The sequence below is a fragment of the Balaenoptera borealis genome (assembly GCF_965194805.1).
Source record: "Balaenoptera borealis genome assembly, chromosome: X".
Taxonomy (NCBI): Eukaryota; Metazoa; Chordata; class Mammalia; order Artiodactyla; family Balaenopteridae; genus Balaenoptera; species Balaenoptera borealis.
In genome coordinates this window covers 39,059,426-39,085,918 of record NC_138881.1, presented here as the reverse complement: position 1 = coordinate 39,085,918, position 26,493 = coordinate 39,059,426, and the positions used below count along the sequence as shown (strand labels likewise).

At 42.1% G+C, this 26,493-nt stretch overlaps 1 protein-coding gene across 1 annotated transcript in view; it reads right to left on the bottom strand.

Annotated features, from left to right (window-relative positions):
• The window catches only part of LOC309621078 (amine oxidase [flavin-containing] A), a 75,256-nt gene extending 55,723 nt beyond the window's left edge, over positions 1 to 19,533 (bottom strand). The window contains exons 1-2 of the mRNA XM_082378109.1: positions 18,185 to 19,533; positions 502 to 596 (exon numbers count right to left, since the gene is read on the bottom strand). Of these exons, the coding sequence (XP_082234235.1) occupies positions 502 to 596; positions 18,185 to 19,433 (1,344 nt within the window). The 5' untranslated portion in view covers positions 19,434 to 19,533. The remainder of the gene's footprint in view (positions 1 to 501; positions 597 to 18,184) is intronic.
• Positions 19,534 to 26,493: the final 6,960 nt, after the last annotated feature.

Genomic DNA, 26,493 nt, shown 5'->3' with positions numbered 1-26,493 from the left:
GACTAAGGAAAAAGCTACACAGAAATATGCTACATTTGCCTCTGCTTACTGTGGTCACACTTCTTTTAAGTTGTGTATTCTTGGATAAATAAATAAGGAACCTATACTGTGTGTGAATGTCTCTCTCTGTGTGTGTGTGTGTGTGTGTGTGTGTGTGGTGAATGTACAGTCACTTCAAGTTCAGCCAAACCGTAACCTCACCTGAGACGCTATCTACTCTATTTAGGTCTCTAGTATGGAAATGATGACGCTGTATTGAAGTTATTTGTTCACGTTTGTTTTCTTCACTAGAATGTAAGCTACTGAAGGTCAGAAGCTGTCACTCTTTGGTGGGTGCTTGTTGAAAAGAACAGATACTTATTTAATGCAGTAGTTTAGGGTTATGGAAGACCAATGGCTTAACTGCAGAAACTCTTGAGATTTCCTCCAGCTCTGTGACTTCCAGTGACCCCCATCTCTAGTTTGTGTGAGATTTTATATGTAAGTATTAAAATCATTTACCCTCACTGTGTATGTTCTTCCTCCAACTCTGTCCCGGGCTTCTAAAACCAAAACATTAACTTCATGTTCTGCTAAGAGTTTGGCGGCAGATAATCCTAAAAGGAAAAAAAGGAAAACAAAGTCAAGGAACATATTAATACCTACATGTGAAACATTCAACATTTAAACAGGTCTACATATAATATAAATGCATCAGACACAATTATCAGACACAAGGTATCAGACACAATTCATTGACTGTGCTATCTAATAAATTCTGAGCACACTGTGATGAACTGAGCCACCAATTTTATAATCTAGCATATATTACATTATCTATCATAAGTTAATTTTATTATCTATCATAAGGTTGGCTGAAAAAATGTAATAATTTAAAAAATATATTTTGGGGGTTTTGGTGATAATCATATGTAAGGGAATTTGTTGAACCCCTAAATCAACCCTTATCACATCACTCTTCTAGAAATCCTGATTGTATAAACAGAAGTATGTTTTCCTGGAAATTCCCCCTGGCTTACACCAGCCCCCAGTATCTCTGTGCTTTTCTCAATTTAAAACCCCCCTATAATGACCTCCTATCATTTATACCTGGATTACATGCTTGCTAGATCATGTTTTCCCCACTAGATTAAAAGTTACCAAAGGCAGGAACCATGTTTCATACTTTATTTATTGGCTCAAAGCTGAGTACAGGCTTTCACTCATCAACAAAAACCTTCATAAAAGATAGACTTTTAAACCCAGTATAGTAAGGGAATCCCCTGGCAGTCCAGTGGTTAGGACTTGGTTCTTTCACTGCCGTGGCCCTGGTTCAATCCCTGGTCAGGGAACTAAGATCCCGCAAGCCACACGGTACAGCCCCCAAAAAAGCAAAAAACAAACAAAAAAAAGTATAGTAATACCAGAAAAGTAGAGGAAAATGTTGTGGATTAACATTATATCAAGGGTGCCTGCTATCAACATGACTTATCACTGATGTTAATCTTGTTCACCTGGCTGAGGTAATCTTGGCCAGGTTTCTCCACTGTAAAGTTATTCTTTGTTTCCCCTTCCATGCTATACTCTTTGGAAGGAAGTCTATGTACAGCCTGCACTTAAGAAGTAGGGAGGTATGTCCTACTTCCTTGAGGGTGGAGTATTGACATAAATGATTTGAAATTCACCTGCACAGGAGATTTGCCTCTTCTCTCCCATTTATTTATTTACTTAACCACTGACTTATATCCCTATGGAGTCATACATAGTTGTTTTATACTTTGGGTTATAGTTCAATACTATGTTATTTATTTTGTTGCTCAAATTGTTTCAGCTTTGGTCACTGGGAGGCTCTTGTGTCCCTTTAACGTGCCTTCATCATTTTGTGTGTATGCGTGTGTTTGAGCACTTCCTTACTTTCTGGCATTAAGAGATGTTCCAGGCTCATCTTGTCTTTTTCTGCCCAGCCCTACAATCAGCTATTTCTTCAGTGAGCCTTGGTTCCTCTTATTGGAGACAGTATTAGAAATCAAGATCTGGGCTCTAGGTGTGCCCATCACTGCTGGGCTATCATTGCTTCTGGGACTGCTCAGCTCACAGAGTAAGGAAATAAATGTCTGTATACACATTTTTAAATCTATCAATACATTTTTGCACTTCAAATGCTATCTTATACCTAGTTATCTTTATCCTCCTATTACAAAAAATACGAAGCAGACTACACAGATAAACATACTTCAAGGAGAAAAAAAAATGTTAGAATATTAGGGTGAAAGAGAAAGAAGAATGACACCAGGGATAAGATTAGTAAAGTGATACAAATGATACCTAAATATGTATACCAGTGGTTGAGGAGAGGAACTATTCTTAGTGATTTTAAAACTCAGTAACTTGACAGTTCTAATGGTATATATCCTAAATACAAAAAAGAGCTGCAAACATTTTGTTCAGTAATCATTTTGTGGGTGCTAGGATTAGAACTATTATTTTGAGGCCATTATGTATGTAATGCGGAATAAAGCAAATGAGTAATCAGGCTGCTGTCACTGAGATCCAGGGTTTTGGGCCTGGAGATCAGGAAATTTAGATGAAAGAACAATGAAATAAAGTGCAAATTTAGGGCAGGAAATGTACAAGATGGGTCTGGAACCTCAAGTCACCAGAAAGCAAGGAGGCTAACAGAGACCACGAGGAGTGTGACAAAAAGCCTCAGAAACCTACCTAGGTGAACTCCCACTGGCTAGAGATGGAACAATTTGAGTATCAAGTAAAAATAACAGGGGCTTCCCTGTTGGCACAGTGGTTAAGAATCCGCCTACCAATGCAGGGGACTCGGGTTTGAGCCCTGGTCCGGGAAGATCCCACATGCCGCCAAGCAACTAAGCCTGTGTGCCACAACTCCTGAGCCTGCACTCTAGAGCCCACGAGCCACAACTACTGAGCCCGCGTGCCACAGCTACTGAAGCCCATGTGCCTAGAGTCCGTGCTCCGCAGCAAGAGAAGCCACCGCAATGAGAAGCCCGTGCACCGCAACAAAGAGTAGCCCCCACTGGCTGCAACTAGAGAAAGCCCGCGCGCAGCAAGGAAGACCAAACGCAGCCAAAAATAAATAAATAAATAAATAAAAAATAACAAAGGCAATGGCTTAAATCCACTCATAATAATACTAAACAAACAAACAAAACCTCTCATTGGTCACCTTTGGAGAATGCTAAGGAACCAACTTATCATTAAAAAAACAAAAAAGAATTTGGCATTCATCCTACCCTCCTTATTTGCACCAAACCTTGAAGCAACCAAATAGCTAACAAAGGGAGGTTTCGCTGTATAAAAGTATGCTAGCTAATAAGTGAAGACAGGAATAATTAGAACATCAGCATTTTGCAACCCCTAATGAATTAATAGATCTGGTGCAATGATTGTCAACAGCTGCTAACATGACCAAAAAAAAAAAAAAAGAGATAACCAGATGTTACCTGCCTCTTAATGGAAGCACATACCACCATGTATGAAGTAGTTAGAAAGGAGGAAGGAAGGAAGGAAGGGAGGGAGGGTGGGGAGAAAGGGAAGGAACAAACAAACTAAATTCTAATGTGATCCAGCCTCTAGATCTGATACTTAGGGGCCAGAAAAACATGTTAAATAATACCACTGGGATGCAATCAACAAAATCTAGATTATAGGAAATTATACAGGAGTACCCTGGGTTTTTCTGTTTGTTTGTTTTTTAAAAACAACTTGCCTCCTCCTGCTCTCTCTCCCCTTTATCCTTCACCAGCTTTTCCTACAATAAACCTCTTACATGGCTAGTTATGTCTTGATGTCTGCTCTCAGAGGAGCCAGACTGACAACAGTATTTTGTTCATACACAGAATGGTATGAAATATACGTAGCCAGAGTCAAGGGTGAGTTTGGGTCTGTAAGATCTAAAATGCAGGGAGGCTAAACCATAATATCCAGCACTGCTGTCTGCTAACGTTTGTATGCATTTTTGACTCCTTCAAGTACAGTGTACCCTTACATTGCTGACATCCACCCAAGATTTAGGTGTGCAACGAATATTTGGAATTTGCTTACAAAGAAAGGCATCCCGTGACAGTTTAAATAAATGCAAACTAATGTCTGCAAACCTTGGTGCAATGTGTTTTCTGGGACAGAGCCAAAGGCTTATTCTGCTGACCATCATAAAAAAAAAGGATGAAGGTGTGATGAAAAACATGTTTATGCATAAATCTTTGTTGTTATGTCTGACTATTTCTGTAGGATTAAGTCTTAGAACGGAGATTACTAGGTCAAAAGATATGAATAATTTTTAGGCTCAAAGCACCACTCTATATATAAAAGCAGAGAAACTCAAGATGCAAAAAGTTGAATTTCTTCCCAGTTCCCCTTACTCAATCTAACCATAAACCAATCAGATAGATAAAAACACCCTTGGGTTTGCTAGAATTACTCGAGTAGCTCCTCTTCTAAAGAGAAGCAGAGGTGGCTCTGAATTCCAGCAGCAGTGGGACCTGCAGCTGTCCAGCCCCCGGAGGCAGCCTGGCAGTTGGTTTAGCACTTTACATCCTACAGATCAATTTCAGGTGTCTTTCCTGTTGCCTCTCACAACCATTCTTCAGAACAGATTTCATTACCCCATATTCCAGATAAGGATACCAAGTGCCTGATATGCCCACAACAAAGTCTCCTGAAAAGTGAACATTTTTACTTCTTACACCTTCGCTTATAAGGCTGCAGCCTTAATAAAATTGAATCTAATGTGTAATTCTAAACAAGTTTGGTGAGTGGGGTTCAGTGCCAATAGTAAATCAACACTACTCCAGAGGCTAAAGGAGGGGAGGGAAGCAGGGCTAGCTGAGCCAGGACAAATGAGCACACCAGTGACAAAGGTCATTTCACACTTTGGCATTTAAGGATATAAACAAAATTAAAAAGGTGGGTGGACCTAGAGTCTGTCATACAGAGTGAAGTAAGTCAGAAAGAGAAAAACAAATACTGTATGCTAACACATATATATGGAATCTAAAAAAAAAAAAAAGGTTCTGAAGAACCTAGGGGCAGGACAGGAATAAAGACACAGACCTACTAGAGAATGGACTTGAGGACACGGGGAGGGGGAAGGGTAAGCTGGGACAAAGTGAGAGAGTGGCATGGACATATATACACTACCAAATGTAAAATAGATAGCTAGTGGGAAGCAGCCGCATAGCACAGGGAGATCAGCTCGGTGCTTTGTGACCACCTAGAGGGGTGGGAGAGGGAGGGTGGGAGGGAGACGCAAGAGTGAGGGGATATGGGGATATATGTATATGTATAACTGATTCACTTTGTTATACAGCAGAAACTAACACACCATTGTAAAGCAATTACACTCCAATAAAGATGTTGAAAAAAAAATTCCCAAAATAGGGGCTTCCCTGGTGGCGCAGTGGTTGAGAATCTGCCTGTCAATGCAGGGGACACGGGTTCGAGCCCTGGTCTGGGAAGATCCCACATGTCGCGGAGCAACTAGGCCCATGAGCCACAATTACTGAGCCTGCGCGTCTGGAGCCTGTGCTCCGCAACAAGAGAGGCCGCGATAGTGAGAGGCCCGCGCACCGCGATGAAGAGTGGCCCCCGCTTGCCGCAACTAGAGTAAGTCCTTGCACGGAAACGAAGACCCAACACAGCCAAAAATAAATAAATAAATAAATAAATAAATAATTCCCATTAAAAAAAAATTTCCCAAAATAACAAACAAACAAAAAAAGCTGAAAAAAATGGTTGTCTCTGCATTACAGGAAAATGATTGGCCCTATCTTGGCAAGGAAAGTTTAAGCTCTTAGTTTGAGAAATAAGGAACATGTTTAAAACATTTAAAAGGGATTCCAGAAAAATGGTTTCCAAATGGTCTTGGAATTTGAAGGGGGAAGGTTTAAGTCATTTAGAAAAATACTTTTTCTAAGATGCTGAATAAATTGGGGGGGGCTAATGTTTCAGTTTGCATGTTTATTGTGAAGAAGACTGATAAGGAACTTCCATGATAACTTAAAGCTAGAAAATACAGAATATGGAAATACAATCAAGATGCCATTAGAAAAAGTTATTTTTGAATAATAACTAATAACTAATTTTGAATAAATAACTCAGTAAGTCATAAATAAAGCACAGGCAAACACTTGCAGTCCAGAATGGCTTTTTCTAATATATCGACTGTGGCTGTCTGTTGATTCGAAAGGAAAAAAAAAAACTAAGATAATGTCTGCTTACATCTTGAAGCAGGCATCTTGAATTATATTCCTCAATTCTTTTTTGTTATTATTCTGTGTATCACTATGCATTCTACCCTCCCCTCACTACAAAATTCAGTAATCACTTATAGAAAAAAAATCGTATGTCAACTCCACAGATTAGTTTAAGGGCTTTTGACATAAATTTCAAAATAAATAAATAAAAGCCTGTCTTTTTTTTTTTTTTGGTAAATGGGATAAAATTGTTAGAAAAGAAAAGGTTTTTAAGTCTGAAGGTAAGTCACCAAATACAATGTAGCTACTAAAAAACAGATTTTATAATCAAATATTTTTTTACTTTCAAATCAAATATTTGTTATGAAAAGAGAAAATCTCATATTAAACCTATTTCATCTTGTTCCAAAGAAATATAGGTTAGCCAAAGCTGAGAGCATTGTGCATTATAGCTCTTCCTGTCATTCATTTTCTATCATTTAATGGCCACATAGAATCTAGGACAATAGATGAAGCCTGCTTCCCACCCACCTCTCTTGGCACCCCTCCCCACCTCCAAGACAGGGAAAGGGTTTAGCACAGGTAAGTGGTTGACAACCATCCCTGGCCTCAGGGGATCGAGGGGACTCCCGATTTGCAGCATTTGGCTGATTCAAAATCACCAGTGTGATTACTACCAATGTGATATCATTGACCGCAAAACTGGGAAGAGAAGTGTTCAGTCAGGATCAGTCCTTTCATGACAGTAGAAGCTGGCTCCAACACACACTGTCAGACCTATAGACTCCTGGCCTCAGGTCAGAGAGGGGAAGGGTAAACAAGTCTGGGAGAGAGTCTATTAGATCAGCAAGTGTATGAGATTCATTGGTGTCCTAGACTCTCAAGTGTCCTAGTGTCTAGCCTGTGAATCTCCCATGGGTGTGTTTGAAGGAAGAGGTCTAAGCGGGCACTGGCAAAATATCCCTGCACCTGCACCAAGAGCTCTTCCTCTCCCAAATCATGGCAAACTGAGCCCATTAGGAGGAAAAGAGCCCCGAATTCCCAAATGTCCTGTGGTTTTCTGTGACAGTAGAGAGCCTGGAGAAGCTAAATGCACAGAGTTTGTTAAAGCCCTATTATGTATATAAGGATCTGATCACTTTCAAAATGCAAAAACCTGAAAAAGGGAAAATAGCAGATTATGGCACAAGAGAAACTTTAATCGCTTTGCAATTAAGTATTTTAAATAGGGATGATGAGTTTAAAACAATATGGGCTTCCCTGGTGGCGCAGTGGTTAAGAATCCGCCTGTCAGTGCAGGGGACACGGGTTCAAGCCCTGGTCTGGGAAGATCCCACATGCCGCGGAGCCACTAATCCTGTGCGCCACAACTACTGAGCCTGCACTCGAGATCCTGCGAGCCACAACTACTGAAGCCCGTGCCTAGAGCCTGTGCTCTGCAACAAGAGAAGCCAACAGAATGAGAAGCCCGCACACCGCAACAAAGAGTAGCCCCCGCTCTCTGCAACTAGAGAAAGCCCACACCCAGCAACAAAGACCCAATGCAGCCAAAAATAAATAAATAAAATAAATAAATTTATTAAAAAAAAACAACAATATAATTCCTCTTCTGGTTTCTCTCTCTTCAGCCATTTGGGTTTTAGAGAAACCAACATAAAATAGGTTAATGGATTTATTAGAGAGGCTTAAAAAAAAAAAAACCAAGTCTGCTAAAAGCACACCTCATATGAGAGTTCAGGCAATTGTTAATCCTGGTTATTAGATCAGGAGAGCCTGGGTGAGATGATGTATCCAGCCAGCAGTGCTGTTGCCACGGCAACCTCAAACCAAGCTCCAGCTTCTTAAAGCCACTGCCCATGGAAACTGTGTTTCCACAGATTCTGCAGTGCTTCCAATGTCCTGAGATGGTTACAACCCCACAGAAATGGGATAGGAAATGATTTAAGCCACACAGCACACCTGGAGAAGGAATTAATATCAGCAACGAAGGCTTTGACGAAATGGTGCTTTGCTTCCTGGGCTATAAATCTGTACCCCTGCCTTCTCTACCTCACCAAGGGCTCTTTCCTTTACCTTACTTCTTCAAGTACATTCACATTATGAAAAAAGAGAAATTTGTCCACTTGACTCGTGCTACCCTTTCCAGTTCAATTATTGATTTTCCTTCTACAACAAATGATTAGAACAAACCTTGAAATGTAGCATATTCCTCATGAGAAATGTCCAGTGACCCCACTTTCAATACAGACAAGTGATATAATCATCTGTCACAAGCTGCTGTATTTTTCTTCTTAGCACACATCACCACCTGGCACTCTATATACATCTGCTCCTTCCAACCACTGCAATCTTAGCCACTCTTGTCCAAACCATTGTGGCCTTTTGCCCTTGTCCAAGGCAACATGACCGCTTGCCCAGAGATCTGCCTCTTAACTAGTGTGTTATATGTGTTAGACACCTTTGCATCCTTAGAATAGAGCCTACCGTGCTGCAGGTGCTCACTCATTGCAATGAACAGAGGAACCACATACCAAGAAAAGAAAACCATGCTCACCTGGATGAGGGCAACGGGGAAGTTTCTAATGCTACTTAGATTATATTTATCTCAAGCAACTAAGAAAGACTGACAAGGACAGGGTGCCTGGTCATTTAAACCTTTATGCCCAAGTAAATTCGCAGATTCTTAATACTACTAGTACATTTTCTGGTCTTTGAACCAGTATTACGCTTTTTTAGCAAAAGAGAATGGAGAATATCAATGTGCACACAAACTTGTCCCCGATACATACATACATACAATACAGCCATTCTTATTATCTATCATCTGTCTATCTACCTACCTATATCTATATCCATCTGTATTTTGTGCTTCCTTTCAGAGAAATAATTACCTGCTTTTGAAAATGCCAAATCTTCTGATCCCTTTGATAAGCTAAAAAGACAGAACTGTCTCAAATGATAAATAGATAAAAGCTAACAATTAACTTCAATTTGCCCTGAATTCAACAGACTCGTTGTCTAGACAGTCCTAATTTATTTGATTATTGTTCAGCATTCATCTTCACTTTAGATAAATGGATCTCACACAACTTAGGGAATGCAATTACTCCTTAATTCATTATTTGCCCCATTCTTTCACTGAAACTGAAAATACACCAAGGGCACTCCACACTGCTATCCTCAGGTGCTGCACACTAGGATGCACTGTGGTTAGGAAGCAATTTCCAAAATGTTTTATGGAATACTAGTCCTCAAGATGCTCTGGGGAAAAGTATCAATGTTCATGGAAGTTGGGACATATGCTGTTTCCCCTTCTGGGACGTTTATGGTGCACACTGGCATATTAAAGGCTCTGATAAGTCCTGCAGTGAAGAGATTCGTTTAACTTAGCACTTCTCCACCTTTTGCCTTAAAAAAAATTACATCTCAAAAAATACACTTTGGGAAAGCTTGTTTCAGCCCTTAAAATACTGTCAAATATTTACAGTAATAAACTCACCTGGGCAGGGTCCCAAGTGAACAATGCCTAGAGCACAAGCTAAGTGTTGAAGCAAAGCTTTAGTGTAGCTATGGCTTATGTTCTGCTGGCTCTCCTAGTTCTTCCTGTTTATTTCTTAAAGTGGTATTTTTCTTCAACTTTGACGTTCATCACCACCTATGAATGTGTATACTGTACATCACATATTAAATATTTTAAGTTAATTTTCTATTATTCAGTGAAGTGATCTCTGACCAACAGAATTCTTACATAACTGCACATTTGGACTATTGGACTGAATACTCCAAGGAAAATAAAAAGTACAGTCAAACAACGGTTCATACTAAAGTTTTAGAAGCAATGTTCCCAAAGAAGGGAAAAAGCAAAACCCATAAATTTTGCTCAAATCACATAATGAGTGCTCGATCAATATTTATTGAATGAATAAATAAATGAATGAATGAAGAATACATGCAGACATGCAAGAAAAAAGTCTTTCACTTAAGCCACAGCTCACAGCTAACTCATTTAATCTGAAAAAAAAAAAGTCACCTGAAAGGTCATCCTTGTTACATTTCAGAATTTATCCAAAATCCACAGCACTTCTGTGGAATCCACTTCTGTGGATTCAAGCATTATTTCCTCCATGAAACCCTTTCCTGTCTGTCATTTCCTTCTCCCTTTTTGTGCCACCACTGAAGCCCTGAACCAACCTCAAACACCAAGGGCACTTCAGGTTCATGGTTGTAACCCCTGCTACATAGAGGGGTCCTATGCCTCACACGGTCACTGGAGAGACAAATGGACTAACATAAATTAAGAGAACTTAACTCCTCCATTTGGGTCTGAACTTTGTCAGATGCCTTCAATGACCAATGACCTTTATAAAGTAATTACAAATGCATATTAAATTGAAATGTGTATTTAATATCGATGGCTTCAATTCAATACGTAAAATCTGTAAACACCAATCTTAGAAAACTATTTAAAACTCACGTCAACCACCACAGCCTTCCGTTTTCTTCACCAATATTGTCTCCCCAAATTCTTTCTTTTCAAAATATGGCAGGTTCACTGTTATATTTATCATGGTCTTAAGGTAGGAAATGCAGGTGCCTTATTTTTCAGCCTAGATGTCTTGACTGTTTTTATTATTGTCTATTTACATATTCATTACTGGTAACTGTCTAATGACCTAATAAATCCTTTGAATTCTTATTTTTCACCACTTCTGTGAGTCTCAGTATCAGCCCTAAATCTTTATATTATAGGAACAGTGACAATTAAGAGATTTCCATAATATCAGATGTTGGCCTGGTGCAGGGAAAAAAAAGTCTATGCATAAAAATATGCTTTGATTTTTGGTGAAAAGGTCCAATAGCTTTCATCAGATATTCAAAGGGACATTTGCTCCAAAAGGTTAAGAACCACTGATCTAAACTATTCAAATAATTGCTATACATTGTCCTAAAAACACCAGGAATGGACTTTTCTAAAAGGAAATAAATCCTTCATATAAAAGTCATCCATCCTAATAGGGTGCCTAATATTTTTAAATTTAAATGTTCATGAAGCAGGGGAATTTCCTGGTGGTCCAGTGGTTAGGACTCTGAGCTTCCACTGCAGGGTCACAGGTTCTATCCCTGGTCGGGGAACTAAGGTTCTGCAAGCCGGGCGGCCAAAAAAAAAAAAAAAAAATGTTCATGAAGCAGTAACATGCGATGTAATATAGTCTAAAATATGAATTACTGTGAAACAACAGCCACTAGTTTTTAGAGCATCAAGCCTCAAAGTAAAACAATAATAAAAGTTTACTGCAGTTCTATGAATGAGCCTATAAAGCAAGCCTAAGTGAGGCGGGGTATATTCCAAGGTCAAGTTCTGCCACTAAGAATTTTGTGGCATTTGCATTTGACCCTCCTGAGCCTCCGTTTTGGTTCCTTTGAGCTATTATAAGCTGCAATTCTGTGACCCTTGAACATGGTGAATATGTAATTAACTCAACTCTCAAAGCTTATCACCTGGTTTTTATGTTCTTATTGACAGTCTTACCTAATAAATCAACTGAATATTGCTGTAAAGTGGGATTTCTTTCCTTTGGCCTGGCAACAACTAGAAAAGGGCTTTTAAACTAAGGCTCAGAGGAGCCATGGAAAAGGTGTGAATGAGCACCTGTAAGGCAGACCCAGATTCTGATTTAAGTTAGTGTAGGATGTCAGTATGATGGATGACGAAAACCATTTCCAGAATACAACATGGAAGGAAAAAGTGTTGGGGAGAGGGTCCAAAAGAGAAAGCTGAAGAGATAGACCTTTAGGAAGCCAACTATACTGAAAAAGATACTGGACGATATATCATACATAACTTAATCCAACCTCTAATTTTACAGATGACAGAACTGTGGTCCAAAGATTTGAAGCTGCCTTAATTCATAAGACTAGATGACAACATAATAAAGAACAGATTATCCAAAGGAAAACACAAATTGCTGGTAAACTGTAAAACATTTTTCAAATAAAAGGAGAAAGCAGTCCTAACAATCAACTTGTCTCAAACACTTACAACATTTAAAAATATAATGACTTCTTTTGATTTATTTTGTGCAGTTCTAATCACTCAAATTTAAGATGAAAAGTAACTGTCATTATGAAATCTATCTCATACATGCAAATGTAGTCTTCAAACCAGTGCTCATTGGATGTCTACACTCTTGCAAACCCCTGTATGTGACATGAAACTACAATATCACCTCAGTCTTTTTGGGTATACCTGCATCCAAATACTGGCAAGATTTATCATATGTAAAATATGTGTATGTCACACATGTACAAAGATCGTATGACCCAATATTTGCCAATAACAGACTTCCACATTTCCTTTTCTTAATTATTGGTCTCTATGATCCAATTATACTATAGTTATATTATACTTACATAATTATACTATACTTAGATCTATTGGGTTTTGTTTTTTTTCCTTTTTTGGCTGCACCACGTGGCCTGCGGGATCTTAGTTCCCTGACCAGGGATAGAACCCATGCCTCCTGCAGCGGAAGCACGGAGTCTTAACCACTGGACTGCCAGAGAAGTCCCTAGATCTATTGTTAAATATATTTTTCACATTAGCTGAGTATTATGTATAGATAGATTCATATCAATTAGTATTGGCCAAATGTTAAAACTGCCCATTAAATGTCAGATAAACCCCAAAGCTCATTCAACTATGAAGACATCAAAGAATCAGAACCCAAATAAATGTAATTCTTGTATTCTTTCTTCAACATTAAAAGTTAATAAAGTAAAAGAATCCTCGCTTATTTTTGAGAAAACAAAATTAGGGCCAAGAAGTGTTCTGAAAGACAGAAAATTCATGCTTAGCTGGCAGTGAACCTCAGAGTACCTAAATAACCAAGGCACTGAAACTAAGTGGCATATTTTTTAATGTAAGCTTTCCTTAATCACTACAAAACTGTACAGTATGTGTTGCCAAGTTCTGAGTTAAAATGCCTAAAACACTCCTAGCAGAAATGATTCTTCAGGGTGATGTATTTCAGCAAAAAGGGAAACTGTGGTATGTTGTGGACTCGCTGGCAGGATTCAGAACATTAGTCAATCTTCTTGCGAAATGACTTTTCTGTCTCCGATGATGAGAAAGATTCCATCCCAGCTGCTCTTACACAGCACAGTGTTCTGGGCGGCTATGCTCTCAGTTCTTTTAGTGGAGCTCAGCTCGTGGATACAAATATAGGGAGGTTCTATTGCTTAGTCACTATTTGGAAAAAGCTCTCTCTCCAAGACACTTGGAATTTAATTTCAAAAAAACGTGGAAAAATTCTAATCACCCAGGACTATCCAGTGTTATGATGAAAGTGTTTTCACTGTGCCCTGGCTAACTGTGGGGCAGATGTGGCACACTGGGGTAATCTCAGTTAACTACCAGGATCACATCGCTAGAGGCACAGTAGGCAACTGTTTTCCTCCAGTAGAACTCTTGTCATGGGTTTAAATTAAACACTACTCATGTATGGCTTAGGGCCTCCTGACTCCGTATCTGTGCTCCTCCATACTCTCTTGTTCGGTGTGTCTTTTTTCCACTCTCTTATCTCTACCTGTTAAAATCATACTTATCTCTCAAGGTCCTGGCATTTTCTTCAGATTCATAATATTAATATTTCTCTCATTCTATGCATGTCAATTATTTTCTCACTTGATTACTTCTTGCAAGAGGATGGGGCACCTTGTGGGCAAGGACACTTCTTACTCCTCATTATATACCTCTTGCCCCGTGATCTAGCTACTGCCTGGCATACGGTAGAGGCTCCCAAAATGCTTGAACGAGTCCAGGCCCCAGGGCCACCCCTACCCATAATGAGCTGCTTTGAGGGGTACAGAATTCCCTTTCCCTAGATGTGTTCAAAGCTACAGCCAGATAATTACTAAGGAGATGCCGTCGAGAGGACTAAAATCTTACGTGATTGGACTAGACTGTCTTTTAAAAACTCCTTTTGCCCAAAGACTCTGAAGTATGCACTGTCCCCCGGAGGTGGGCGTTTTCCCCCCCTCTTTTCCTTTTATCCTCTCTCCCTAAAGAGAGCTAATTCAGAAATTCTCAGTTAGGAGCAGATTTTAAAATCTTATACCACTGGGTTTCTGTCACTTGTTGTATCTGTATCAGCTTATGAGTAAGAAGTAGCATGTAAAGTCAGTGACTCAACTGCTATATTTAAAATAACATCAAGAAACAGGACATAAAATAAGTTCAAATGGTCAGATATAGATTACAAGCTCCACAAGAGGAGAGAAAAATCAAGAGAACCAGAACGATCAAGGAAAAGAGCGTTAACTGGGTATTGAAGAATGGATAGGATGTAAATGTTCAGAGAGAAGCACTTCTGTGTTAGGAAAAAAACAAAAACAGGGAAGGAATGGAGGGACAAAATAAACATGGTGTAGCACTGAAGACAAGAGAGCAGTGTGACTAAAGCTATGTTAGGGATGGTGGGAAATGCTACTGGTCCAACAAGGTGGGACTAGATATGTGGAGGGGTGGGTGGAGCTTGAGAGGCTGGCAATAGACTATTGAACATCCTGAGCAGAACAAGGTGATGAGAGAAGTATTTAAAAAAAATCAAGTCTGGGATGGACATGAAGGGAGAGCCCAAAGTGTGGCCACTGGGAAGATGGTCATAACCTGGTGAGTTGAAGGGGTTAAGGGTCTGTCCGGGGGATGGGGGAGACACAAGAGAGGAAACAGCCCAAAGGAGGAGTTAGAAGGATCTGTTGATTGGATGTAGAAGATAAAACAGAAGGATGTGTCAAAAATGATGGAAAGGATGGTGGTACCAAGAACAGAGTCAAGGAAGTGAGGAAGAGAAGCTAGGTTGGAGGGCAAGGAGGCTTTTGAACATGTTGAATATGAAGTAAGAATAAGACAGTCAAGTGTGAAATACCCAAGAGCAGATAAGCTATGGGACAGGAGTTGGGAGAAAGTAAAGGATTCAAACTAGAGATTTAAGAGCTTCCTATAGATAAAGGGAAAGGTGAGGCCCTAGAACGAAAAAGAGAGGGAGAGAGTGCATAAGAGACCCAAAGTGATGAATAGCTGAACCTCGAGGCCGTTTCAAAAGTAGAAGGTCGCAAGAATATGGGCACAATGAAAGGAACAGAAAAGGAGCAATCAGTGTGGGATAAAAATTCAGGATCCAATAGTGTCACAGAAGGCATGAAAGAAGTTCCAAAAAGGACTTGGTGATAGATGATGGATGATGGATAAGGGCCAGAGCATGTTGAAGACACCATTATACTACTTACAAATGAGTGCGGGGTGGGGGCTTCCCTTCTCAATTACTAATAGAGTACATAAAATTACTTAATTGGTGAGTGGGAGGAAAAAGGGATTTCGTGGCTGTAAGACATGCTGTTCCATGATTTTTAATGACAAAAGGGAGATACATTAAGATGCTGCTATTCTTTGTGCAGAGATAGTTATAAAAAAATGAAAGATAATTCTGTTCGTATGGACGGCTTTTGAGGAATTGAGGATTTGTACGCTTCTGGGAGCTATTTTGTTATATAATAGGAATAACACTGCAGATGCAAAGTATTGGCCATATATTATAAGCATGTGGGTAACATATTAAAATGTGCCAGTTCTGACAGAAGAAATATCCAAAAGCATTTAAAACTGGTATGGGGACTATTAAGTAATTCATGGGATACCGCTAAGCACACACAAACATGAGGTGTTTCTGAGCTCGAGAACCCTTGGGAAGTAATGCCTCTCACCTGCTCGTGAAACACCCAGTCTGTGTGCAGGGTTTATCCTAAGCCAGACTTGCATCTACTTTCATTTTAGTTGTGAACCATCTGGCAAGACACCACAGCCAGGGAGCAACGTTTCTGGTCAGTTTGGGTGTTAAAATCAAATCTGACTGATAAGAGATGATATTAAAGGAATCCCAGTGCCTTTTCCACTGCCACTGATGAAGTGGAAGTTGGGTTCTGGAATAGGAGTGTGAACTACCGTGCAAGAAATGCTCTCTTCTTCCCCCAAGGGGAAATGAACAAATTAATAATTAATAGTGACCGTGGAAAGATCCAGGTTTTGAGGAACCTGAAGCTTATATAATTTGGGTGCCCTCTTCAAGAAAAAAAAAAAAAAGAATGCAAAAAGACAAATACAAGATCCAGTATGAAACTGGTTATTTATTTAGAATGAGAACCAGAAGGGACCTGCAGTTGTAAGGCCATATAGCATAAGCATCATCAGCTACATGGTAAATCCAATTCTGCTCACGACCAACTACTTGGAGGAAAGTGTGGAAAGGGAGAAAGAGCCAGTCATCAGGCAGAGAAAAAGTAACAGACAAAATGCTCCTTAAGGAATACTGGAACACAGAATAAGAAAAAGACAAGAATAAAATCCCAGAAAGAACCTTGAATTGTGAAATATGAATGGTATAGAGATGGGAATAGAGACAGAACTCCTAATCAATTTACACAACACATTATCATCATGTTTATTTTCCAGTGACGAACAATCACATTGCTTCTAGGAGGTTCGCATACAAGAACTAGGCTTTTAGAAACACCAGTCCACTTCATTGCAGGCAGTCAACAAGTGTTTGTTGAATGAATAAATAAGCTAATAAATGAATGAAGGGAAACAAGAGAAATACTTCTTTTTCGTACTCTCCACCAGGATCTGCTTTCCTGATGCTCCCACATACATGCATGTTTTTGTTGGCACTGGCTGGAGTTGTCAAAGCAACAGCTCATGCCAATCTCTTCTCTGGTGATTAAGACCGTTATCCAAAACAGGCCAAGTCAAAAGCTATCTTCACCCAAAAGAGTCTCCTCAAAAGGATTATACATAAAAATGGCTACTTTGGGGCACTCTACTTACTCCCTCCCACCTTATTTTTCCCTCTTTCTAAATTAGATCCTGCAGGTATATTTCAGAAATGGTTAACATTCTCCCAGGTTGTGGACAGACTAGTGTGGGGCTCTAGCTAGAGCTGAAACACAATTCCTAAATTTCAGACATTTTACCAATTATGACAACATAAGTGACAAATTTAATATATCAGTCATGATGAGGTTTCCAGGAAGATCTGGGAAAGCCTTATGCATCACTCAGCTGGTCAGCTACAAACCCAAGCCAGGACCAGAGGAACCCAGGCTTGCCAGCTGGCTCATCACAGGGCAAGATTCAGACAGTGGGGAAAGACACAAACAGGACATTCCCTTATCTGCCCTCAGCCCCTGCTTCACAGAGAGATTCCCTTTGGATAATAAATGCCCTACACTTTCTGCAAGTTCTAAAAAAAAAAGGCTGGAGTAGGTGAAAACTAAGAGCCCACCCCTCTCCCCCCGCCCCCACGTTTGTTTGTTTTTTTTTAAAAAAACCTTTTCCTAAAAGATTCTTCCTCCTTCCTCTCCAGTTACCAAATTTTCTAAGGAAAAGCGCTTTGAGAAGAGCAGGACGGGAATAACACTCAATACTACCAAAATCCGTAGACTGATGTTCTGTTTAGGGCAAAGGGCGTGAAATCAGTAAGGCAAAGCAGCTACCTCAGGAATTAGGAGTGAGGGTCTTAAATGGGAGAAAATCATTGCCACTTCCCCGGTTAGGTGATTTGACATCTGCAGAGTTACCTCCGTTTCTAGGTTTTGTAAAATAGGGACGAATAAAGTACCCACCTTACAGGACAGCTGAGGATTGAGAAAATCCACGTAAACTGCTAAATATAACTGCACGGCAAGAGCTAATTAAATGTTAGTATTTCATAGTAGTAGTAAAATTATTGTGCCTGCCTCCCCCAGTTCACACCACCAGCAAACCCGGCTCAACCCCACCCCCTCCTCGCAGGATCCCGGGCCCGGCCACCGTTGCACTCTCGCATGCACAAGGGAGACCCCCACCAAACGCCACCTTGCGGCTGCAAGTCCCTCACCCCAGGCCGGCCAGGGTCCCTCAGGCTAGCGCTACGGTCCACACTGACCTGAGATGCCGCCTCCTATCACGACTACGTCGAACATGTGTCCCGCTCTATTCGCCTTCTCCTGACTCTCCATGCTCTGGTCGAGGCTCTCCCGGGTCGTGGGTAGAGGAGTGGGGCTGGCCAAGGGCGGAGCGGACTTTTCTACCGACTCTAGGGGGGAGCCCGAGGGCGGAGCCGATTCCTCCACCGATACCCGGGCGGAGCCGGGCGCTGAGGGCGGAGCGGACCCTGGTACTGGTACTCCCGGGGAACCCGGGGGCGGAGCCGATTTTTCCACCGATGTTCGGGGGTAACCTAGCTCTGAGAGCTGGGTGGACTCTTGTGTCGACACTCGGGAGGAGTCCGAAAGCGGGGTAGATCCTCGTACCGACCTCTCGGGGGTGCTGAGAACCGAGGTCGGGGCAGACCCTTGTACCGATTCTCGGGAAGAGTCCAAGAGCAGGGCAGATCTTGGTGCAGATAGCCGGAGGGAGTCGGGCATGGAGACCTGGCTGGACTCTTGTACTGACAGTTGGGGGGAGCTACTGGGTGTAGGAGGTCCTTGTACCGAACCCCAGGGGAAGCCGGATACTGAGGGCGGGGTGAACCCAAGTAGTGACACTTGGGGAGTGTTACTGGGTTGTGGAGGTGCCCGTATTTTGAGGAAGCTGGGCATCGAGGGCGAGATGGATTCTTGTACCGACCCTCGGAGGGAGTTCTTGGTTGTAGAAGTTCCTGGTACTGATACCCGGGTGGAGTCGGGTACTGAGGGTGGGGCGGACTGACGTCGGGACAATCGGGGGGATACTGAGGGCGGGACAGATCCTTGTATAGATGCCCGGGGGTTGCTGGTGTCCGAGTTAGAGGCTGGGACGGCTCCGTCCGAGGTGGTCGAGCGGGTTGCAGGCATAGGGATCCGGTCGGTCTGGAGGCGGGCGCCAAAGCCCCAGAGGCCAACCTCGGTGTCTGTGTCAGTTCTTAGGCCAGGAGCGTGGCTGAGTTGGGAGGGCGCGCTGTGTCTCCGGGAGCACCCCGCGTCCGCTGCGGACGCGTTCGACAGGGGGTTGGAAAACTGACGGGAGACGGTCTGCCACTCTGAATGGATGCTCCACATGGGCGTAGAGGACGAGGCCGCGCACAAGGCGGAGGCCGGGTTCGAGATCGGCGCAGCGGGGTCCTCGACTCTGGGAGCGCGCTGTGCCTCGCGCCCGCTCCCGCCGCCGCCACCGCCGCCGCAGCTGAAGGAGGCCGCTGAGTTGTGTGCGCTCATTGTTCTGGAGCGCGCGCGGGGGGCGGGCCTGGGGGGCGATGTTCTGCTCTCCTCCGCCCCTCCCTCACGGGCGCGCGTCTCTCCCGCCCAAACTGGCCCGGATCCTCACCCTCGGAGACCCGCCCCGAAAGCCGGGCCCACTGCGGGGTGGGAAGACGAGGCGCTGAAGCGGCCTGGCTCCGCTTTCCCCGCCTGTACGCGGCGCGCGCGCGCGCGCGGGGAACCCTCCCGCCAGGTGCGGCCTGGCGACGCCACCGAAATAGGGGGTGTGGCCTGGCGAGAGCGTGGGCGTGGCCACATGGGGGTTTCAACCTGGTGCTTTTATTCTTACGCTTTAACTAAAAGGGGAGGACTGAGCGGGGGTAGGGGGGTGAGCTTAGGGAAGCGGGTACTGAAGGAAGCGGACCTAGAAAAAGTGGTCGCAGGGCCTCCCCCCCCCACCTGGTTTGGCTCTTTTGTGACGTCACAAGGAGCCTGTGAGGTCTGCGCAGTCGCACTCCCTCCCTCGGGAGGGGGTTGGGGTGGGAACTGCCCCCAGGGGGAGACTTTGCAGTTATTGGTTCTCTATGGGGGTTTTCAAGCTGAAGTTCTTAACCAAAATCGAAGCAAGTAGGCGAGAAAATTAAGAACTCAGCTATCACAGATTAAGTGGGACCTGCAGTTTAAAAGCGAAGGTCAATGGATGACTAAGGTGCAGAACCAAATAAACACGTGTTTTCCCATCCTACTGAAAAGAGGACTATTTAGTGCGTGTATTTTATTGTGCAGTCAGCCTCTAGTCTTGCTAGTTTTATCCCTTCCTTAAATTTCCACCTTATCCTCCTAGAGCTGAATTTGTCATCACTAGAGCCCTCAAAAAGATGTAATTTTGACATGAATTCAGAGTAAGTGTTGAGAACTCTAGGAAGTTAACTAGTATCCATTCCCACTTACAAACATTTCTCTTGCTCATCTGCCCACCTCCCCCCTCCATTTGTATCAAATAGTATCTTGTTGAAGAAACTGTAAAGAAATACAGATTTAGTTTTTTCTTTATCCAATTTTAATAGCTTTTACTTTCTAGCAAAGGAGTTGAGACTTATGACTAAATTGTCTTAGACTTTGAAGCAAAGAAAGAGGAAATAAAGAATTCAGCCCTTTCTAATGTGATTCTGTCCAACTTTTTCATTAGTCCCATTGCTTTATTTTCATTCAAATATTTGATTTCATACTACGTGCTAGGCACAGGGCAAGGTACTTGGGATACACATGTGACACAAGACAGCTGGAGACCTTCAGTGACATACAGCCTACTAGAGGAGCTGTAGAGGAAATAAACCACTTGCTTGGTGTGTCAATTCAAACTCTGATAAATATTATTTTGGAAAGGTCCATAGTGATAAAGTGTTCGGGCGTCTAGACCATTCTGGAAGTTAACTTTGGGAGGGGGGGTATGTAAAAATGTCCTAGAAAGAGAGAACAATGTGGATGGAGGCCCTGTGGTAGAAAGAAACATAGTTCATTGGAGCAGCTGAAAGGCAACCCATGGAGCTATGGCAAGGGGACAAGCGCGGGAGGCAAAGCTGCTGAGATCAGCTGGGCCAAAGTGAGATCCTCAGTCTGTATTCTAAAGCAGTAGGAGTTCAGCTAGAGATAAAAATGTAGGACTCTTATTAAATAAATAATGGATGGAATAGATGGGCAGAAATGTGAGTATTTTCTCTCTTCATTTTACTTGTTTGTATTGTATATTTTATCTTTTGTAATAAAAACAGTACAAGTTACTTTAAGATAGATATATAAATAATTGTGACATATCCTACAAGTATTATTTCCTCCCTTTGAGACCTTGGGCAAATTACTTAACTTCTCTGTGCCTATCTCCTCAACTGTAGAATCTCTTAAGTTGTTGTATCATTCAAGGTTCCAGCAGAAAATGGCACACCTCATTTGAAGAGACTAGCACAAAGGAAGTATTTTAAAAGATGTGGGAAGGGAATTCCCTTGCAGTCCAGTGGTTAGGACTCCGAGATTTCACTGCCGAGGGCCCGGGTTCAATCCCTGGTTGGGGAACTAAGATCCCACAAGTGGCACAGTGTGGCCAAAAAATAAATAAATAAAAATAAAAAGATATGGGAAGATGGAGAGAAACCACAAGGAATCGTGCAGTACCCGCAGGCTGGTGACAGCAAGAAGGGGAGAGAGCAGTAATCAGAACCTGGTGGCAGAGGTGTTTAGAAAGGGCTACCTGACACTAGCCGTGGCCTTTAGTTCAGAAAGGCAGTCAGTCCACAGGAAACCCAGAGAGAGGGAACCAGGACATATAACACCCAACCTCCCTCTCCTCCCTCCCTCCAACAATCTCCTGCTAGTCCTCGCCATTGACCCAAGCCAATCAGAAGCTAGAAGGCAAAGAAGCCTGTTGATGCAGTCCAGACAGGTCAGCCTTCAGGGAACATAACAGGTTAGAGAAAAGTGGTGGGTACACCTGGAAGGGCCAAGAGAATCTCTGTAGTGAGGTTTCAATGAGCAAATGAATATAAAATACTTGGATAATTACTCAATACTTACCCACATTTTAATTTCTAAAAACTACACTATATTCATGTCACGGACTGTTATTTACTTAACCATTATCCTCTTACATTAAGCATTTAGTACTTTCCATTTTTTATATAATACATAACATGGGGTTGAACATTTTTGTGCATAAAATATTGTACATATTTCTTAGAATTTCCTTGAGATAGAATCCTAAAAGTAGAATTACGGGTAAGAGAGTGGTGGCATCTTTAAAGCTCTTTGATTGAAATTACCAAATTTCTTGCCCAAGAGATCGTCCAGATTTATACCTCATCAGCAATGTCAAAGAATGGCTGTCTTCTTACCACCTCAACTCCAACATTAAGCGAGTTAACTTTTTAACCTCTAACTTGAAAGCTGAAAGTCAACATGGTATTGCTATTCTAATCAGTGTTTCTTTGGTTATTAATAAAACACTTTCTTCACATATTTAATAGCCATTTCAATTTCTTCTGTAGTAGATGATCAATTCCTGTCTTTCTGTAGTTGATTTCTGTAAGTGCTTTATATAATAACGTATTAACCACTTGCTTGGTATTTTCACTGCAGCTAGCTTTTACAACTTATATTTTAGTATTGTTTATGGCATTTTACATATGCAAAAATTTTAAATGTATGTGAGTCTATCTATTCTTTAGTGACTTCTTCCATTGCTTTTAAACAAATTTTATTTATTTATTTATATTTATTTATTTATTTTTGGCTACACCACTGGCTTGCAGGATCTCAGTTCCCCAACCCGGAATTGAACCCTGGCCATGACAGGGAAAGTGCCGAATGCTAACCACTAGACCACCAGGGAACTCCCTTCCGTTGCTTTTTTTTTTTTTAATTTATTATTTATTTATTATTTTTATTTTTGGCTGTGTTGGGTCTTCGTTTCTGTGTGAGGGCTTTCTCCAGTTGCGGCGAGTGGGGGCCACTCTTCATCGCGGTGCGCGGGCCTCTCACTATCGCGGCCTCTCTTGTTGCGGCGCAGAGGCTCCAGACGCGCAGGCTCAGTAGTTGTGGCTCACGGGCCCAGTTGCTCCGCGGCATGTGGGATCTTCCCAGACCAGGGCTCGAACCCGTGTCCCCTGCATTGGCAGGCAGATTCTCAACCACTGCGCCACCAGGGAAGCCCCCTTCTGTTGCTTTTAAACTTAGAGAGCTGAAGGGATAAAATCTATGTTTTCTTTGGTTTTTTGACGGTTTGATATTTTAAAACTGAATTATTTAATCCTAATCTATTGGTGTGTATTTTGTTATGTGCTGTAAGGTGAGGTTCTAAATAACACCCCTTCCCTCCCCCAAACACACAAATAGTTAATCAATCATAACAAAACTATCTGTTGAAGAATCCTTGCCTTCTCCACTGATTTGTTTTACCTCATATAACACATATACTGAGATCTGGTTTTGAACTCTTTCTTTTGTTATATTGACCTGCTTATTTTGCCACATTGCCATCAATGCCACATTGATTTACTTATTGTTGCTTTATAGTAGGTTTTACCAGAAGGAAGGATTAATCCCTTCCCAATGCTCTTCCTTACAAATTATTTACTATATTCTTATATATTCTTTCTATTAATATATTCTTATATATTTAAATGAATTTTAGAATCATTTCATCAATTAAAAACTCTTTTGGTGGGACTTCCCTGGTGGCACAGGGTTTTTTTTTTTTAAATTTTATTTATTTATTTATTTATTTATTTGTGGCTGTGTTGGGTCTTCGTTTCTGTGCGAGGGCTTTCTCTAGTTGCGGCAAGTGGGGGCCACTCTTCATCGTGGTGCGCAGGCCTCTCACTATCGTGGCCTCTCTTGTTGCAGAGCACAGGCTCCAGACGCGCAGGCTCAGCAATTGTGGCTCACGGGCCTAGTCACTCCGCGGCATGTGGGATGTGGGATCTTCTCAGACCAGGGCTCGAACCCATGTCTCCTGCATTGGCAGGCAGATTCTCATGCACTGCGCCACCAGGGAAGCCCTTATCAGGTAATTTCTGATTGACTAGTTTAAGATTCCATTTCTAGGAGAGCTGAAATTGTAATTAAGTCTCAGTATGATGACGTGGGGCTTAGCATAAGTGATCCCATTTGGGACTTGTTGTATTGTTTTTAACAAAATGAAAGAAGATCACTGTGATTATCTTTGTGGAAGAGACAGTTAGTTATCCCCCAATATCCGTTTTCCATTTCTTCCTTAGAAATAGAATCCACAGTTTTTGCTGCCCAGAATAAAGACTATAATTTCCCAGCCTCCCTTATAGCTAAGCGTGACTAAGTTCTGGCAAATAGATATAATTGGAAATATCATGTGAAACTCCCAGGACGTTTTCTTAAAGGGAGGGATTGTTCCCTCATCTTTCCTTCCTGTTACCTGGAATATAGACATGAAGGCTGGAATTCACATTGTTATCTGGGACCATGAGATAAAAGGAGGCTGGCAGAGTAGTAAGATGTAAGGAGTATGTACATTTCTAGACTTTTTTAAAATATAAATTTACTTTATTTATTTTTGGCTGCATTGGGTCTTCGTTGCTGCACGTGAGCTTTCTCTAGTTGCGGCGAGTGGGGGCTACTCTTCATTGCGGTGCACGGGCTTCTCATGGCAGTGGCTTCTCTTGTTGCGGAGCATGGGCTCTAGGCGTGTGGGCTTCAGTAGATGTGGCACACGGGCTCAGTAGTTGTGGCTTGTGGGCTCTAGAGCACAGGCTCAGTAGTTGTGGTGCAAGGGCTTAGTTGCTCCACAGCATGTAGGATCTTCCTGGACCAGGGCTTGAACCCGTGTCCCCTGCATTGGCAGGAGGATTCTTAACCACTGCGCCACCAGGGAAGTCCCTTCCAGACTTCTTTACATGAGAGATACACTTCTTTTTGTTTAAGCCATTATTATTTAGAGTTTTCAGTCACAAGCAGCTGAGTTTAATCCTTCTGATATAGTTCTTTAAATGAATGCGGAACAGTAAATATGTGTCTACTGTTGCCCCGCTCAAAAAGGATACTCCCAACTGTTTCTGTTTAGGTCCACCTTACCAGGGGCAAAGATTCTCCTTTCTTGCCTCCCATCCCCACCTTTTGATCAAGGATGGGGTGGAAAAGGAAACTTATAAACGTCCAATATTGTTGAAAGTTGTTTGTCTGGAGGTTATCAGTTGGAAGGCGAGGGGGAGGAGGATCCCTTTTACTTAGCACTCTGGTTATAGTGGCAGAAAATTCATTCCTCCCATTCTTCAGTCCTTCTTCCATTTGAGCCTCTACTTTGCCATCTCTTTCCACTTTGCCTAAACTCTGTCTCATCTAATCTCTGGGAGAGGAAAAGCTGGCACACACATTTCTGAGACTCTTCATTGACACAAAAGTTAGAAGTTTCTCTGAATATTGTTTTAAAAATATTTTATTTATTTATTTATTTTTGGCTGCATCAGGTCTTAGTTGCATCACTCGGGATCTTCTTTCGGCAGGCGGGCTCTTCGTTGCGGCATGCGGGCTCCAGAACGCATAGGCTCTGTAGTTTGTGGCACATGGGCTTAGTTGCCCCAAGGTATGTGGGATCTTAGTTCCCCGACCAGGGATCAAACCCATGTCCCCTGCATTGGAAGGCGGATTCTTAACCACTGGACAACCAGGGAAGTTCCGAATAGTTTTAGTGTATCTTTTTTTTGTTTTGTTTTGTTTTTTGTTTTGTTTATTTATTTGGCTGTGTCGGGTCTTAGTTGCGGCACAGGGGATCTTGGTTGAGGCATCTTTCATTGCAGCACACGAACTTCTCTCTAGTTGTGGCACGTGGATTTTTCTCTCTCTAGTTGTGGTGTGCGGGCTCCAGAGCACATGGGCTCTGTAGTTTGTGGCACACGGGCTCTCTTGTTGAGGTGCGTGGGCTTAGTTGCCCCGTGGCATGTGGGATTTTAGTTCCCCTACCAGGAATCGAACCCGTGTCCCCTGCATGGGTAGGCGGATTCTGTACCACTGGACCACCAGGGAAGTCCCTTAATGTATCTTTATTTCATCTACAGTGTAGACTGGAGGAGTGAAATTGGCCCTGAGTGTATCAGTGAGAGCAGAGGGGGCAGGGAAAATCATAGAACACAATCAGAATAATACTTTGAGATATAGCCCCACTGTGGGAAGGAACCACACTGATTATCATGGTAATAACCAGAGACGGTATCACTGAGATAGGACATATGTGGACCGAATGAAATTCTCAGAAGAGTGTACCACATACAAGAAGAAATAGAAACGTTTGTGGTTGAGTATCTTAATAAGTGACAGGTGACTTAAGTTCAGAGTGGGGCATTGAATGTAGAGCCATGAGATAGGAACTAACTATGTCATCTCAGCTGGTCAAAGGCTGAAGTTAAGTTTCTATCCTCAGACCACAAGAGCTGCTGGCCCCTTTAAAGAGGTTCTTGTGTGCAGTGACAGAAGATCAGGGAAAGGTAAGTCTTTCCAAGCACATCAACATCAGTTCTTTCCCAGACTTCTGGTCAGCAATGATATTGAATCAAGCCCT